The following is a 19,027-nucleotide window of genomic DNA, read 5'->3' as shown; positions in this document are numbered from 1 at the left end:
ACTCACCACAAGCCCTTACACCCAGTGTTCTGGCCGCCAAGTTCAGTGGGATCCAACACTCAGCGCACAAGAGGACGACCATCCCCACTTTCACGCCATGGGTCACGAGAGGCGGCGTGAACAGCGTAGAATGCCACGTCCATCCAGCCCTGAGTATGATGAGAGCAGTGACCCCGTTCAAGCATACAAAGCTGAACTACAGGAGATTCGCATCGAGAACATGAAACTTCATCTATCTCATCAGCATATACTAGACAGTATGGCTGTACTTAAAGATGTCTCTAGAGAAGTGAAGTCGCTCACAGAGAGGGTGAAGACCCTCAGCAATGCTCAAGTAGAGCATCAACAGGAAGAGTGGTCAGATCTACCCCCTCCTCCACCTCCAGCGCCACGCGCCGCAGACAGAGAAGCAGATGACTACAGTGACTGGCCGCCTCCCCCACCATGGCCACTATCACAGCCAGAGGGCTACGATAAAGATCAAATGGTCTCAGCGATAGACAGAATGATGAAGGAGCTACAGCTATTGAAGCAGAGCGCTGCTTCAAGATCAACGCCAGTAGCTCGCCTGCCTTCCACAAACCGAGCAGGCTACTTCTCAGGGGCCAAGCAGCCCAGAGGGCCTGCAGCTGCTCCGCCACCGCCAACCACGGGAATGCGAACCTCATCCTCGATCTTCAGTCCCTCGAGCTTCAGAGCCCGATACGGACCTGACCAACACTCCAGTTACCCGCATAGCCCAAGAGCAGGCCAGCCTCTATCCCTGGGTGGGCAGCAATCATTTGCATCATCTGTGTCTGGGGAGAAAGTGTATAGAGGGCCCAAGCCGAGAATTCCAATCTTCAAAAGTAGAGATCTGGTGGAGTACGCGAGACTTAAGATAAGTCTGGAGAATCTGCTACCTGAAGACAGCACAGAGCTCTTTAAATATCAAGTCCTTATCGACCACTTGAAACTTGAAGAGGCCTGTCTAATAGCGGATTCTTACCTAAACTCGCCCACTCCATACTCAGACACCATGGCAGCATTGGACGAGAAGTTCGGTCAGCCCCGCCATGTGGTTCTCAAGAGAATAGCTGCTGTCATGGAGGCACCGGAGGTGAAGCGTGGAGACACCGCAGCCTTCGAGAAGTTCGCTCTACAAGTTCAGTCCCTCGTTGGCATGCTCCAGACCCTGGGGCCTGAAGGGGAAGTAGAGCTCAGATGTGGCACACACGTTGCTCGTCTACTCACAAAGCTCCCATCGGAGATGAGAGCTGACTTCCGCCGTGCCATGCTTTGGAAGCCAGAAGCCACATACTCCTTGATCGACCTGGCAGAGTGGCTAAGATACGAGTCCTGGTGCCAAGACACCGAGGTCCAGCCAGATAACAGGTATGAAGGGCAGCATGGCTCCAAAGCTGAGAAGAAGAAGAACCGATCAACTATGTCAGTGCTACATGGAGCAGAGGGATCACCCAGTGCGGATCCCCCTAGGCCACCTGCGCCATCACAGAAAAGGGGCAAAGCTAAGCCATTTTGCCCATACTGTGAGAGTCCTGAGCATTTCCTGAATAGGTGCCAAGCCATTCAAAGGCTCACAAAGGAACAAGTGACTGCATGGATCAGAGCGAACAAGCGATGTTGGCGCTGTGCAAGGAAACACCAGGCTGCTCGGTGTGACCTGAAGAAGCTGTGTGAGGTGTGCCAAGGTAGGCACTTAAAGGTCCTTCATGAGATCAACAAGAGAGACACTGATGAGCCTCCCAAGGACGGGAGCAGTGCAGACAGCTCCACCACAGATGTTCTCTACCTGGACCGCCCATCAGAGTCCTCTAGGGTCCTGTTAAAGGTAATCAAAGTGGTGCTTTGCTATCGCGACCGGAATCTGGTGACATATGCTGTGTTAGACGACGGCTCGGAGCGCACAATGCTCCTGCCAGAGGCCGCCAGTCAGCTAGGGATAGAGGGCTCCACCGAAGAACTCAGTCTTCGCACCATAAGACAGGACGTCCAAGTACTCAGGGGAACCTGTGTTTCCTTCCACCTATCTTCAGCTGGTCAGCGTAAGAGGAGCTTCAAAATCACACATGCCTTCACATCGCCACGCCTTAATCTTGCTGAGCGCTCCTACCCAGTCACATCCCTTCAGAAGAAGTATAAGCATCTGGTAGGTCTCCCCCTGGAGCAGTTTACCCGGGTTAAGCCCCTTGTGCTCATAGGTGCAGACCACCCTCACTTACTCACACCGGTCGAGCCAGTGAGATTGGGACCGCCCGGGGGGCCTGCGGCTATCCACACACGTCTTGGATGGACCCTGCAAGGCCCCACTAGGCTAGTCCAGCAGACTCTGCCAGAACAGCAGTGCCTCTTCACCATAGTGTCTCCACAGACCACGGAGCTGATGGCTAACGTCCAGAAGTTGTGGCAGATGGACGTGCTGCCATTTCGTAGTGACAAAGCCGTCACTCGGTCTAAGGAAGACCAGGAGGCCGTAGCTCTGCTGGAAGCAAGGACCACAAGAGTGGAAATAGAGGGCATCCTGCGTTATGCCACCCCCCTGCTTCGCAAGCGCCAAATGCCCATCTTCCAGGCCACCCAGGAGGCAGTTATGCCCAGTCTGAGGAGTACTGAGAAGAGGCTGGCTAGGGACCCACAGCAGGCGGAGGCATACTGCAAGGAGATCAGTAACCTGGTCAGAGCAGGATCAGTGAAGAAGCTAGGCACTGACCTCGCGACGGAGAGTGAATCCTGGTTCATTCCCCACCACCTGGTACGACACAACGAGAAGAATCGCATAGTGTTTAACTGCTCGTACCAGTTCCGTGGACTAAACCTGAATGAAGCATTGCTGCCTGGACCCACACTGGGTGCCTCACTTATCGGCGTCTTGCTGCGCTTCAGACAGAACGCAGTAGCAATCAGCGGCGATATACGCGGTATGTTCCACCAAGTTAGGCTCTTGCCGGAGGACAGACCACTTCTCAAGTTTGTATGGAGAGACATGAGGCGAGAAGATCCCCCAGACGTGTACGAGTGGCAAGTTTTGCCATTCGGTACAACCTGCTCTCCATGCTGTGCAACATTCGCACTTCATCGACATGTCAGGGATCACAGCGCTCCTGATGAAGATGTGCGGCAGTCTGTAGAGCGGTGCTTCTACGTCGATAATTGCCTACAGAGCGTCCACACCGCCGAGGAAGCCAGGGAGCTCGTGGACAAACTCCGTGACCTTCTTGCCACTGGTGGGTTCGAACTCCGCCAGTGGGCAAGCAACGTCCCATGTGCCATCAGTCACCTCCCCAAGGAGGCTCAGTCCAACAGCCTCGAGCATTGGCTATCGTACGGGGACTCCAGCCATCCAGAATCTGCTCTCGGCCTTACATGGCATTGGAAATCAGACTGTCTAGGCTATAAGCACCGGCCCCTAGAGTATGGCACACTGACGATGCGCAACGTGTACAAGGTCCTTGCTCGACAGTATGACCCCCTGGGGTATATACTGCCCTACACAACGCGTGCCAAAGTGCTTGTCCAGCGTCTCTGGGATAAACAGCGCCACTGGGACGATCCACTCCTCCCTGAGGCTTTACAGAAAGAATGGAAAGACTGGGAAGCTGAGCTTCAGCTACTACCACAAATATCGTTTCCCCGTCCCTACGTATCGGCTCAAGCCAACGCTCACGCAAGACAGATCCACATCTTCAGCGACGCATCCGAGAGGGCCTATGGATCGGTCGCATACCTACGGTCGGAGGATAACGAAGGGAGAGTCCACCTGTCCTTCCTTGTGGCCAGATCCAGAGTTGCTCCCCGCCGGCTGACATCGATGCCAAGACTGGAGCTCTGCGGAGCCCTCACTGGAGCACAGCTAGCCAGCTTGTTAGCAAAGGAGCTCACGTTACAAATCGACAGCGTCGTTCTGTGGACCGACTCGACCACAGTGTTGACGTGGCTTCAATCAGAGTCATGCCGTTTTAAGGTGTTTGTGGGCACGCGCGTGTCTGAAATCCAAGAGCTAACAGACTCCAGCTGCTGGCGCTACGTAGACTCCGCTCTGAATCCTGCGGATGACATTACCAGAGGCAAGACTCTGGGAGAGTTGGCCCAAGCAAACCGGTGGTCTCAAGGGCCACCTTTCCTCCTGAAGCGTCCGGAGGAGTGGCCAGTGAGGCCTGACACGGTGCCCGAGCCCGACGCAGCGGAGTACCGTAAGTCTATCTTCTGTGGCCTGACATCCACAGTTGAGCCATCCAGCATCGCCACTGCTAGGCAGTACCCCTGCTGGACGTATCTGGTTGAATCCACTGTCCAGGGGCTTGATGGGGCGGCTGCCCCACCTTTAGTCCAAACTGCATCCGACTACCAGCAGGCGGAGATGCTGATCATCAAGCAAGTGCAACAGGACTGTTTCCCAGAGGAGCTACGCCTTCTTCAGGCTGGCAAGCCGGTCCAGAGGAGCAGTCGGCTCCTCACCCTTTCGCCTGAGCTGGATCCTGAGGTCGGGATTATCAGAGTAGGAGGAAGACTGCGACGAGCAGAGGCGCTGGATCCTAGTACTATCCATCCGATTGTCTTAGACCCATCCCATCCAGCTACTAAGCTCCTGATCCAGGACTATGATGCCCGCTTATGTCATCCAGGGCCGGAGCGTGTATTTGCGGAGATGAGGCGGACCTTCTGGGTTCTGCGCGGGAGAGAAGCCATCCGACGCATACAGCACCAGTGCCGAGAGTGCCGTCGATGGAAAGCTCGTCCCACAGTGCCAAAAATGTCTGACCTACCTGCAGCTCGTCTAAGGCTCTTCCAGCCACCGTTCTATTCGACGGGTGTCGACTGCTTCGGGCCATTCCAGATCAAGATTGGCCGACGCACTGAAAAGAGGTGGGGCATTATCTTTAAATGCCTCACTACCCATGCAGTGCACTTTGACCTCCTACCCAGTATTGATGTGGATTCCTATCTGATGGCTCTCAGAAGGTTTATAGCTCGCAGGGGGACCCCTGCAGAGGTCTACTCAGATCAAGGGACCAATTTCAAGGCTGGAGAGAAGGAGTTACGTGAGTCGTTTGCCAGCATGAATCCAGAACTGCAGAAGCTCCTGGCAAAGCGGAAGATCGCCTTCCACTTCAACCCTCCTGCTTCCCCACATTTCGGTGGGGTCTGGGAGCGGGAAATTAGATCGGCGAAGTCTGCTCTGTACACCGTGATAGGAGCACAGTCAGTATCAGAGGAAGTGCTTCATACAGTACTACTAGAAGTTGAGGCCATCTTGAACTCTAAGCCTTTGGGCTACACCTCGTCCAGTATTGCTGATGAAGACCCTGTGACGCCTAATGTCCTTCTGATGGGGCGGCCTGATGGTGCGTTGCCCCAGGTGGTGTACCCAGTGGTCAGAGGTTTGACGAGGAAGAGGTGGAGGCATTGCCAAGTCATGGCCGACCAATTCTGGGCAAGATTTATACGCAATTATCTGCCCACTCTACAGTGTCGCCAGAAGTGGAACGATACTACAGAGGACCTCGATGAGGGAGCAGTGGTCGTATTGGTAGACCCACAGCTACCAAGAGCAAGCTGGCCTATCGGGAAGATCATCACAGCACACCGGAGTGCAGATGGACGAGTGCGGTCAGCGGATGTCCAGGTGAAGGACCGAGTCTACACCCGTCCAGTAGCCCGGCTCGTCCGCCTTCCTGCTCTTCGGGACTCCGATGGTGATGGAGGTCATCCTTCGTCTACTTGAGAACCGTCTGAATCTTTCTCATGAGCGAATTGCCTCCGCAATTCGGGGGCGGCTGTACGAAAGACTAGCACTGAAGCCGAACCCCGCCCCCTTTCGCGGGCAGTTTAGTCAGTTTTGTACGGAGCATAGAGCATACGTTCAGCTTTGCTGCTTCATGCAAGTTATTGCTTCAGTTGGCTAGATCACAGCTTTAAGATGACAGCATGTGAAGAGTTGTGTGCGTACATTCTAACCAAACCACACACACACACATGCACAAACGCAACTGAGACTCTTACTCATGTAATCGAAGGGTGAAGTTTAATAAAGAGACAAAAGGAAAGAAGACAACCGCTTCGTGGTGTTCTTACCGACACCCCCCATACAACACGCATCCTAAGATCAGAACCAGCACATACAGTCCTTTAAAAGTTCTCAGCTACAGGTAGTAGCTAGCCTAGCAGGTAGCTAACTGTGGAAACCACAGTGTGACGGTCAGCATACCCTGCTGTTAGCTGGCTTACAACCTCAATAGTGGTTGCCTTCTAGGGTTGCCACCTGTCCTGGTTTTCACGTCGCTGTCTCGGTTTTCCTTCTTTTTAATATTCGGTCCAGGCAAAAAAAATCATTTAATGTCCCAGTTTTCAGTAAGTTAGTTCAAACGACTATTTAGACTGTTTCTGCACACTTTAAATCCGTCTGTTTTTTCTCGCTGTGTCCATTTTACGTTCGCCACCCCCCGTCAACAATTTACGTTCGCGTGTGACGGTGTTCTTGTTTTTTGTCAGACCTAGGTGGCAACTCTTCTGATCGGAAATAAACCTCCAAACTCCGAAATTTACACAAAGGCTTGGCATAATCACAAATAGTTGCCGATGGTGGCACATGGTTCACATTTATTGACAACACGAAAACAAAACAAATGCTCCTTAAATGTCCAGTGCTTGAAGGCGTCTGTCATTATTGCTGCTTGAGCTGAAACTGAACCGCGCGCTTGCTGCTCCAGCACAGAAACAAGCGGAAAACGGCGATATAGGGCGCAAAGCAATAAAAATATCATTAAATATTTCGCAAAGGTTTTTGTTTATATTTACAAAATGTAACTAAAATTGTAATTTTTCATTTTTCCAGAAGTAACCGTAACTGAATTACATATTTTCTCATTGTAACTGTAACGAATTACAGTTACACTTTTTTTGTAATTAAATTACGTAACGTCGTTATATGTAATTCGTTACTCCCCAACACTGATAAAGACACAGCCTCCGCAAGACTCCTCCTAGCAAAAACAAACTTTTATTTTGCAATCAATATTTACTTTAACTGAATGATCTGTACATTTCTGCAGAACCCGAGGTGCACACACTAGGCTCACACTAGGAGTCCGGCATGCAACAGACTGACCTGGGAACAGGTCATCTAAACCCCACCTGTATGAGATCCACCCACTCTCTGCACTCCTGGTAGTTAACACCAGGTTAATTAAGCATCAACTGAACAGGTAATAATAAATCCACAGACCCCAGACCAGTTTTGACATACGTAACTCTAGAGCATCACAGTCATCACTCTCAAAGAGTGTCAGATCCTAGAACAGCGGTGCCTCTCAGAGTTGAATCCACTGGCTCTGGACATTCTGGCCTCAGTCTACAGGCATCTGTATGAAACAGCAGCAGACTTAATCCTCTAATAAGACTCATTTCATTATTCAGCTACCTCAAATATTCCCTCAAACCAGACACACACACACACACACACACACACACACACACACACACACACACACACACACACACACACACACACACACACACACACACAGCCCAACATGCAGAGAGTTTGCAATCATTAGATCTGTCATCTCTTTAGAATATGAAAATGGAAGAGTTTGTAATGGCTCCAGGCTGCATCCACATTAGACCAACACATACAGGCCTTCAGCAGGTCTCCTGCTCTGGGTATAAGGGGTGATGCACTCCAACCTCCATAAGACCGTCTGGCTCTCAGGATTGAACCATGGGAATACGTAGATAACGAGAGATTAGAGCCATGGCATACTAAGGCATGCAAGTGTGTTTGTCAGTGTGTGAGGAATGTGTGTAGTACTTGTTATTTTTCAATGCAAAGTACTTTGCCATACCACTCACTCAGCGTCTCCCTATGCATATCAGGTCCTTGAAGAATGTTCCAAAATGCTGTAGATCAGATGGTCTTCAAAGTTCTTTCATGAGACTACATGTCTGTAATCACTAACTTCCTGGAGCTGCTCATATCAGAACCATGAAGCTTCCTGTAAAGTCAGAATTGACACAATTTCTTCTACGTTTTGGCAAGGGCCAAAACCTGATCTGTACATGAACTTTGACCTCTGGAAGACTGACACTCACAGCTGAGTTGGAGTCTCTCGTTGTCTTCTAATGCCAAATATACTTCAACTGTCTTGTTTTTGCAATAAATATGTAGCGATTGCACTCGAATTACCTCATATCTCATAGGATTGTTTTATATTATATTATATTTCTCAACAGAGGTTTCAACACTGACTTGCTTCAGGGAGTTTTGGGTTGAGGATAGTTTTGGACTCTGAGGACACTGCTTTCATCGCCAGTGTCGATGCAGGGTGAGTTTAAGGTATGGAATAAAAAAAGTAAAATTGTTAGTGTGTATCTAGGAAACCCAGGAAATACTCTGCACTGAAGTACTGCACTGCCACAACTGAACATATACAGCACAGCTGATGCAGCACAAGGCTGAATCCATTCATGACTGCTTATATTGTGAGAAAGACTGCACCGAAATAACAGACATGACAGACCAGTGGTCAGACTGCAAACCAGAATCAAGGCTGTGGAGGAGGGACTCCTGAGCAGACTGAGGAGCTGGAAAGGTCATGGGGTCATCAGTGAGCTATCAGTTATCAGCTTGCGCTAATGTCAGTAATGCTGCTGTGACCATCAGGACATTTCTATTTAGTTCAGCTGTTGAAAGTTTTTTGGCATGACACAGGGCTGAATAAACACGTAAGCATGTGCATATCTGTTGTCAATCAGTTGTAAAATAATGTTATGGTCCCTTTTGTGGTTATTCCTTCCATCCATCCGTTTTTATCCACTTTATCCGGGTTCGGGTTGCACACACGCACGCACACACGCACGCACGCACGCACGCACGCACGCACGCACGCACACACACACACACACACACACACACACACACACACACACACACACACACACACACACACACGCCAGTGGTGTAGCGCCACACCTTTGTCAAAGCAATGCAGATGAATGTGGAGCATGTGTACACTGCAGTCCAGCATGTGATCTCTTACCAGACACAACAACACAGTTCACAACACAGAGCATCAGTTCCCAACACAACACATCACCTAGGAGCACCTAAGAGATGGTCTGGCTTGCCAGTGGACGTACTGATGCCGTGGTTGGATGTGCCATTGCTGCAAGAGGACATGCTGATGTCAACTCCTACCTGAGCCTCACCACTTGCACTGAAGGGACTGTGACTACTCACCCTAGAATTAGAACTATAACTACAGAACTATATTTGAACTATAAATATAGACTTCTGTTATCGGGCTGCCCAATGGAGGATGGGTTCCCTTTAGAGTCTTGGTCCTCCCGAGGTTTCTTCCTAATCCCCACCATCATAGGGAGTTTTTCCTTGCTTCCTTATTAGGGATCTGGACCCATACGATTGTAAAGCTGCTTTGTGACAACATGTGTTGTGAAAAGCGCTATATACATAAATTTGACTTTGACTTTGACATTACAGTTCCCAACACAGCACATCATAGACCACCAGTGGTGATTCCCTCTGTGGTACTGGCAAAAACATCACAAAACTGGGTGAGTTTTCATAATATTGGCTAGTGTCATGAGTCTTAAATAACAAGCTGGCTAGCCAGTTACCTAACTAGCTAACATTGGCGGCATTAATGTAAGTGACATAACGAATGTCTATCCGATTAAACTCTTGCTTCCAGATTTAGTTCCAATTTGATTTCAATGGTTCCAGTTCTCCTGTACGCGTGTATTACAGGAGCATGTTTGTACGCCATCCTCTGAGCCCCAGCGTCGGCGTCTTACCTCGTTGTCCGTTCCAACATCCAGCATGACGGGGAGGCAGTGTTGGGGCGGCATGCCCCCGCAGGCCGTGTACAGGGCCAGTTTGCCCACGGGGATGCCCATGCCATAGCAACCCAGGTCACCGAGGCCCAGGATCCTCTCCCCATCCGTCACCACGACGGCCTGCCAGCAACAGCACATGGAACACGGGCAGAGGCAGTCACCACAGCAACCCATCACACAACAGAAGCAGTCACCACAGCAACCCATCACACAACAGAGGCAGTCACCACAGCAACCCATCACACAACAGAGGCAGTCACCACAGCAACCCATCATACAACAGAGGCAGTCACCACAGCAACCCATCATACAACAGAGGCAGTCACCACAGCAACCCTTCACACAACAGAGGCAGTCACCACAGCAACCCATCACACAACAGAGGCAGTCACCACAGCAACCCATCACACAACAGAGGCAGTCACCACAGCAACCCATCACACAACAGAGGCAGTCACCACAGCAACCCATCACGCAACAGAGGCAGTCACCACAGCAACCCATCACACAACGGAGGCAGTCACCACAGCAACGCATCACGCAAGAAAGGGAGATTCAACAACACATCATGCAACAGGGGCAGTCAACACAAAAACACATGGAAAGGGAGTCAACACAACACATCATGTTACAGGCAGACAACACAACACATCAAGCAATAAAGGGAGTCAACACCATATTTCATGCAACAGAAGCAGTCAGAGAAAATTTGCACAACACAACAAGCAACAGAAGGACAATCAACAAAACATGCAACAACACAATGTACAATAGATTTGTTATTTGTGTGTTACGGTGGTCTTGGAAGGCAGGTTTGATAAAAAAACCTTGTCAACCACCTTCCTTAACAACCTCTCATCCACCTCCTTTAACCACCTCCCTTATCCGGGCAAAACAGATTTCATATTCATATTACAGATTTTTTACAGTCCAATAAACAATTTGACTAACTAGAGCAGCTGAGGCATATGGCCAGAGGTCGCTGCTCCCCAAATAAACACATTCTCACGTTTTTTCACGTTTCCATCATTAAATACAGTTGTAGTGAGCATTAAAGTTTTTACTGCTTCAGATGCACAAATGTTCTCAGCCTCCCTTAAGCCTCTAGGGCATGACATCATCATCATAATGACCTTTCATTGCTTAATCAGCAAATTATTAAGAGGTCATGAGATTCACATAGGCATTGATGGTTTTTGAATGGCCTGAAGATGATTGAGTGATTGTTTCAAACAATTTGTCCTTTTTCTTCCCACAGCAGAAGCAGGTGGGAGACGCGAGGGAGCAGAGGGACTCACACGCACGTCCTTCTCCGGCCAACTCTGCAGCAGTGTGGGGATGTGTGAGCGGTCGTGGATGGTGATGAACAGACCCCTAAAGAGGCAGACGAGTAGAAACAGAGAGGCAGAGGAGAAAGAGACAAATAGAGAGAGAGAAAAAGAGAGAGAGAGCAAAAACAGACAGGGAGACGGAAGTGATTTATCAAATGTTGCCAATCATCATGGCAAACTATCAAAACAAAATATCCTTCAGACTTAATACACAGGCGCTATTTATTTATTAACTACAGGTTCTTCAGTTAAGAACACGGGATTAGCAGACAGTGAGTGTTCCTTCACCAATGTACCTTCATGAACTACATCTCCAGTGCTGATGTGGCATGCAGTTCCAGCTAAGACTAGTGTAAGCCAGGCCTCAGAAAGAGTAAGAGAGAGAGAGAGAGACAGACAGACAGACAGAGAGAGAGCATTTGTTGGCTCCAAGAGACAACTAAACTCAAAATCACATGTGGTAAAGAAGATATAACTCTCTTTTACCCCATTCCCTCTGTTTTTTTGTAAACACGCATGTAAACTTTACAATGCTTCTGAGAAGCGAGTGGACCATAAGAAGACTGTGGTTTATGAAGCAGAGAAAGGTACGGTAGGAAACTCCTCCAGAAAACCTATGCTAAAACTGCACATTAAAAGTAAACATAAGAATCCATCAATTTAAGAAGTGCGTTCTTAAAAGTACTTAGAGATGACAAACACTGATCACAGAATGTAAGCCTGTGAGTGCTCAGAGCTGCAGGAGACACATACATCACTCCCAGACACTCTCTCTCTGTCTCTCTGCCCCTCTCTCTCTCTCTCTCTCTCTCTCTCTCTCTCTCTTCTCTCTCAAAAACACACTCACTCATGACTTTCACATCAAAAAGCTAAATTCCCTGTCAGCATGAGGAACCGTTTGGACATTCCACAGTCGTTCCTACACATTCACAGATCTCCCATTAGACTGCATTACGTGTTACACCGGGGTCCTTTGGTCAAGCGGAGATCAGGAGGGCGGTGGATGGAAGCGTGTTTGGTCTGATGGCCGTATAAGGGGACTTGCCCTGGAGACGTGGCTTGACACAACCGACTAAACTCACCAACTCACCATCTAGTGATTCATAAGCTGAATCAAAGTCAAAGTATCCGCAGGACTGTCAGCGAAGAACTCCTGCTATAGACGGTCAATGAAGATTCCAAAGCAGCTACTGATGTAACGCAAAGTCCAAACCATTAAGTGCGAGACTACTCATCTCTAGCTGACCCCTGGCTGACCTCAACAGCTCACCGCAGGGGTGAGGGGTCGCAGCAAAACACAACCGTGACCTGAGCACCAGATTTGTCTGACCCACAGCAAGACACCGACTTAGCTGAGAGGAAGCTGCCATGGCTTCTGACCTCCAACTTTTGTCAACACAGCAGAAAGTGAGAGAGAGATACAGAGAAAAAGAGAAGAGTGAGAGAGAGAGAAAGAGAGAAATAGAGAGAGATACAGAGAAAGAGAGATACAAGGAGGAGAGAGAAGGTGAGAGATATATAGAGATACAGAGAGATACAGAGAAAGAGGAGAGATAGAAAGAGAGATACAGAAAGAGAAGTATAGATAAAGAGATACAGAGAAAGAGAGGAAAGAGAGATAGAGAGAGAGTGGACAGCACTAGGAACCAAGGCTCTCTCAGCAGCAGGACCACACACACTGATGTTATGTGTAACATGCAGATTATTTTTGCTGAGGAAAAATAAAAATGTCTATAAAAAAAGTCATATCTACAATAGATTAACATTAGATTTTAAAAACATTTTTAAAAGTAATGAAAAGAAACAAACTGAAATCACCTGGAATCAGATTGAAAAGGAAGCCTCTTCCAACATTAACACCCAAAACTCTCAAATCATCCATCCATCCGTCGTCATTCGCTTATCTGGGTCCGGGTTGCGGGGGCAGTAGCCTAAGCGAAGAGGCCCAGGTTTCCCTCTCCCCAGCCATGTCTTCTAGCTCTTCTGGGGGGTACCAAGGCATTCCCAGGACAGCTGAGAGATATAATCTCTCCAGCATGTCCTGGGTCTTCCCCGGGGCCTCCTTCTAGTTGGACATGCCTGGAGCGCTTTCATAGGGAGGCACCCAGGTGGCATCTGGACCAAATGCTTGAACCACCTCAACTGGCTCCTCTATACATGTAGGAGCAGCAACTCTACTCTGAGTCTCTCACGGACGGCCATACTCTGCACCTTATCTCTAAGGGAGAGCCCAGACAAAAACTAATTTCAGCCTCTTGTATTCGCAATCTCATTCTTTCGGTCACTACCCAGAGCTAGTGACCATAGGTAAGAGTTATAATGCTGATTGACGAGTAAATCAAGAGTTTTGCCTTTTGTCTCAGCTCTCTCATCACCACAATGATCTGGTACAACATCTGCAACACTGTGGCCGCCGAACCGATCAGCGTGTCAATCTGTCATTGCATCCTTCCCTCACTTGTAAACAAGAACCCAACATACTTGAACTCCTACACTTGAGGCAAGGACTCACTCCCGACCCAGAAAGGGCACTACACCCTTGTCCGCCTGAGTTCCATGGTGTCCGTTTTAGAGGTGCTGAATCTCATCCTGGCCGTCTCGCACTCGGCTGCAAACTGAACCAGCAAGAGTTGTAAGTCCAGGCCCGATGATGCCAACAGGACCACATCTTCCGCAAAAAGGAAAAAAAAAATTTCTGTCCATAAAAGTTATGAACAGAATCAGTGACAAAGGGCAGTCCTGGCGGAGTCCAACTCCCACCGGGAACCAGTCTGACTTACTGCTGGCCGTGCGAACCAAGCTCCTGCTCCATTTGTAAAGGGACTGGATAGCCCGTAGCAGCGTGCCCTGTACCCTATACTCCTGGAGCACCCCAGAGGAATCCCAGAGGGACACGGTCGAATGCCTTCTCCAAATCCACAATACACAAGTGGCCTGGTTGACCGAACTCCCATGCACCCTCTAGGACCCTCACAAGGGTGAAAAGCTGGTCCAGTGTTTCACGACCAGGACAGAACCCACATTGTTCATCTTGTAACTGAGATTCGACTATCAACCAGACTCTCTTCTCCAGTACCCCTGCATATACCTTACCGGGGTGGCTAAGGAGTGTGATCCCCCATAGTTGGAGCACATCCTCCAGTCACCTTTCTTAAAAAGGTGAACTACCACCCCGATTTGCCAGTCCAGAGGCACTGCCCGCCATGTCCAAATGATGTTGCAAAGATGTGTCAGGCAGGACAGTCCCACAACATCCAGAGCCTTAAGGAACTCAGGGCGGATCTCATCCACCCCCGAAGCCTTGCCACCAAGGATTTTCACAACTGCCCTGGTCACCTCGGCCAAAGTGATGGACAAACTCTTGTCCAAGTCCTCTAGTTCTGCTTCCTCTATGGAAAGCGTGATGGTGGGATTGAGAAGATCCTCAAAGGGTTCCTTCCACCTTCCACCGCCTAATGACATGCCCAATCGAGGTCAGCAGATCTCAAGCCTCACTGTATACAGTGTAGGTCAGAAAGCGCTTCCCCCTCCTGAGTTGCCTTCCGGTTTGCCAGAATATTCTCAGAGCCAATGAAAAGTCACTTTCCATGGCCTCACTGAACTCTTCCCACACCCTAATTTTTGCCTCTGAGATGGTCAACGCCCTGATCTGCCTTTGCCCCCCTGTATTTTTCTGCTGCCTCCAGAGTCTCACAAGCCAAACAGACTCGATAGGACTCTTTCTTCAGCATGACAGCCTCCCTTACCCGAGGTGTCCACCATCGAATTTGGGGATTGCTGCCAAGACAGGCACCGACAACCTTGAGGCCACAGCTCTGGTCTGCCGCATTGACAATGGAGACACGGAAAAAGGCCCACTCAGACTCAATGTCTCCGGTCTCCCTCGGGACTCTCAAATCAGAGGAGCTTTAAGTGATCTATTGCTCCTGCACACATTACGACCTTCTAACCAACTGCATAGGGAAAGGCGACACAGGGTTTTGCTCAGCACAGTCAGCCTGGGGATGGTGGTCACCTTCCCCAGCGTGCTATGAAGAAGCATGGGCAGCAGGCCCTGGTAGGAGCCCCTAAAGCCATCAGTGGTCCTGCACGCAGAACCTGACCAACAAACTAGCGAACAGCCCACACTTGGGCGACGTTGTGGAACTGTGCACCTATAAAATGGCAACTATGAGATATATATGCCTTAAACCAGTGGCCAGAGAATGGGTAGTTCCAACAGAACCTCTGACTACTTCAAACTTAAAAGACCCCAATACGTAGTTCTGGCACAATGTTTTCACATCTCGTACTGAGAAACAGAACCAATACAGAAGTGCTTGATCCAGGAGAGGTGCAGAGTTTAATTGTGTCCTAGCAAACACAAACCGGATCAAGGGCTTGATAGCAGGCATCTGAGTGGATGTATTACAACAACAGTCCCTCCTGCATTACTGCTGTTTGCTTAAGAGGAAAGCTCCTCAGAGATGTTCTAAGGCCTGAGTCTGATCTTCCTCAGCATGGCCTTTTGTATGACTGATAACAGATCTAGAACCTTCCTTCCCATTCCAGTGTCCAGACCCTTAAAAGAGTCCTCTAAATATAGTTGAACTTTGAATTGATACACAAACCACTTAAAAGGCAGAGGCTGAAGAGCAGATTCCTTGGGTAAATGAGCTGAAGATAAGGGGTAATAGGACTGATGGAGAGAGAGAGAGAGAGAGAGAGAGAGAGAGAGAGAGAGAGAGAGAGAAAGAGAGATACACAAAGTGAAATATATTCTCAGGCAAAGGATATTGACATTTCCATGAAAACTTACTGTAAATCTCTCTCTTTCTCTCTCTCTCTGTGTGTGTGTGTGTGTGTGTGTGTGTGTGTGTGTGTGTGTGTGTGCGCGAGTGTGGAAGAATGGAGGATCAGCTGGATAAACAAAGATCTCTTTTCACTCTCTCTCTCTCCCTCTCTCTCTCTCTCTCTCTCTCTCTCTCTCTCTCTCGCACCCTCTCTCTCCATCTGTAGTAGTAATTAATATAAACCAATGCTCTCTAATTTGTGCAGACAGATTCACAGCTGTAGAGGACAGTTCAGTGTTCTATTATTCCAGTAAGGGAAACTCTGCATGCAAGGTATTTCAGCTTCCTAAACTGACCTTCATACTTGGACACGGACATGTCCAACTCCTGACTTCAGAAAAGCAGACTCCCATGTCCTCAGTCAAAGGACATTCCCAATCTCACACTCGGCTCTGAAGCTTAATTGCACTGATATAACGTTTTGCTGGCCCTGTGGCTGGTGTAAGTACCTGTGTGCAACTGTCTCTTTCAGTTTTTCAGGTCTTTATCTGAACTTTCTGACAAGCACTAACATAAAAATGTCAGTAGGGTAATAGACTAATAGTACTTGAATTTCTTTTCATACAAAATGACACAGGTTAAGGAACCCATGTGTCCATGTGGGAGTGAGACATGGCAATGGCTCCAGACTGCAAAAGCATTCAAATTAGGCATCTTACATAACAGAGGAAAGTACCGCTCCACACACACACACACACCACACACACACACACACACACACACACACTCACACACACACACACACACACACACACACACACACACACACACACACACACACACACACACACACACACACACACACACACACACACCGTTTCTTTCTCGCTCTCTCTCTCTCTCTCTCTCTCTCTCTCTCTGCTAAATTAATCTGTTGGGCAGTATGAAAACCAGGCACAGATACGTTTCAGCCACTTTTTCCATATATTATTAATGTTTTGGTGTGCAACAGGCGATCAAATAGTTAGCCGAAAGGATATGGAAAGCTGCCTGGAATGTTGGATGGGAATTTCATCGTACAGCTCACATTTACTATCCAGTTATATACTGTCTGAGCGGGCACTGTTATAATATAGTGAAACCGAACCACATGTGAAAACTGCATTAGCTTCCTTAAGCATACTGATGCTTTCTTTAGCGAGGCCCTCAGAGAACCATCACAATGGCACAAGGTTCAGACAATACTGTATGAAGATTATCTTCATGATGACGTAGCGTGAATTAAAACTGTATGTGTGGCAATCATTTAATGTCCATACTGTTACATATCAATGTGGGTAGAACCTGACATCGAACCTGCGGGAATCAAACAGAGCACATCCATTGAACACGTGTAACTATGACCCACATGCACATTTCCTCTGGAACTTGAGCTTTTAGGTCACACAGGGCCACATTAGCTTCTTGTGGGCTAAATTCTGAAAGTGTTCACTGAAAATAAGATCCATATGGTTCTGCTGGCCTATTTCCTGAGGAAACACAGATCCATACAGTGTAATTCAATAAAGCAACAGTAATATAATCCTCTGAATGCACCTGTTTAAACTTATATAGATCAGCTCAAGGTCCAGCCACCCAGGCTCAGCGTCCTACCACCCCGATGTGGCCACCCTGCTGGGGACCAATCAGCACTCACAAACCTTTACCTGCGTAAGATGTCCTCACGCAAGGTAGGTGGTGCTTCAGTTTGCCAGATCAGATTGTGCTGGATCAGACTGTGCCAGATCAGACTGTGCTGGATCAGAAATGCCAGGGACCGGTTCCAGGGTGGATCGTAAACTCTCTACTCGGTTGGTGGATGCTATCCTAAAATCAGCCATGTGCAGTAAAACCTGAAACATGCTCTCACTCTACCCAAATATATTTAACTGTGTCATAGGGAAAGCCCCCGTCACACCCTTGATTCACAACACAGCCTCTACTGATCGTGTCAAAGATTATACTGCTACTGAGATCCACCCAGCCGATTGGCTTACTCAGACCACACCGAGCCAATCGGGTTACAATGTCATCTTCATAGCCACACCTGCTTGGTCCATGATTGGTTCGTGTGTTGTTTGTCTTCACTATCTCTGTACAGATGGATAAAAACAGATGGATGTGTAATGATGGGGGCATTCCACTCAACAACCCGAAGGACTTGCAGAAGACATATAAATACTTTCACAAAACCTACAAAACTAAAGGGCTTTATAGCCGCACATGATCAGAGATGTGTACATCTGGCGTATACATAGTCAATGTACATTTGGCATTCATATCAGCTACAAGTTACAGTAGCTATTAAGAGGTTTACTACATACCATAGTGCATAATTTAATTAAACAAGAAATAATAGCAGACATGTCATATATATACCAACTCCACCTACACTCTAACACACCTACCTGCCTGTAACACACCCACCTACACCCTAACACACCCACCTACACCCTAACACACCTACCTGCCTGTAACACACCTACCTGCCTGTAACACACCCACCTACACCCTAACACACCTACCTGCCTGTAACACACCCACCTACCCCATAACACACCTACCTGCCTGTAACACACCCACCTACCCCATAACACACCCATCTACACAGTAACACACCCACCTACCCCATAACACACCCACCTACACCCTAACACACCTACCTGCCTGTAACACACCCACCTACCCCATAACACACCCACCTACACCCTAACACACCTACCTGCCTGTAACACACCCACCTACCCCATAACACACCCACCTACACAGTAACACATCCACCTACACCCAAACACATACACCCTAACACACCTACCTGCCTGTAACACACCCACCTACCCCATAACACACCCACCTACACCCTAACACACCTACCTGCCTGTAACACACCCACCTACCCCATAACACACCCATCTACACAGTAACACTTCCACCTACACCATAGCACACCCATCTACACCCTAACACACCTACCTGCCTGTAACACACCCACCTACCCCATAACACACCCATCTACACAATAACACTTCCACC

General features: G+C 48.6%; 1 protein-coding gene across 1 annotated transcript in view; it reads right to left on the bottom strand.

Moving 5' to 3' along the window:
• The window catches only part of me1 (malic enzyme 1, NADP(+)-dependent, cytosolic), a 73,072-nt gene that overhangs the window by 22,016 nt on the left and 32,029 nt on the right, over positions 1–19,027 (bottom strand). Inside the window, exons 4-5 of the mRNA XM_076981594.1 lie at positions 11,151–11,226; positions 9,811–9,972 (exon numbers count right to left, since the gene is read on the bottom strand). Coding sequence (XP_076837709.1) covers positions 9,811–9,972; positions 11,151–11,226 — 238 coding nt within the window. The remainder of the gene's footprint in view (positions 1–9,810; positions 9,973–11,150; positions 11,227–19,027) is intronic.

This window comes from Brachyhypopomus gauderio, chromosome 19 (genome assembly GCF_052324685.1).
Source record: "Brachyhypopomus gauderio isolate BG-103 chromosome 19, BGAUD_0.2, whole genome shotgun sequence".
NCBI lineage: Eukaryota > Metazoa > Chordata > Actinopteri > Gymnotiformes > Hypopomidae > Brachyhypopomus > Brachyhypopomus gauderio.
This window is presented reverse-complemented; position numbering and strand designations above follow the sequence as displayed.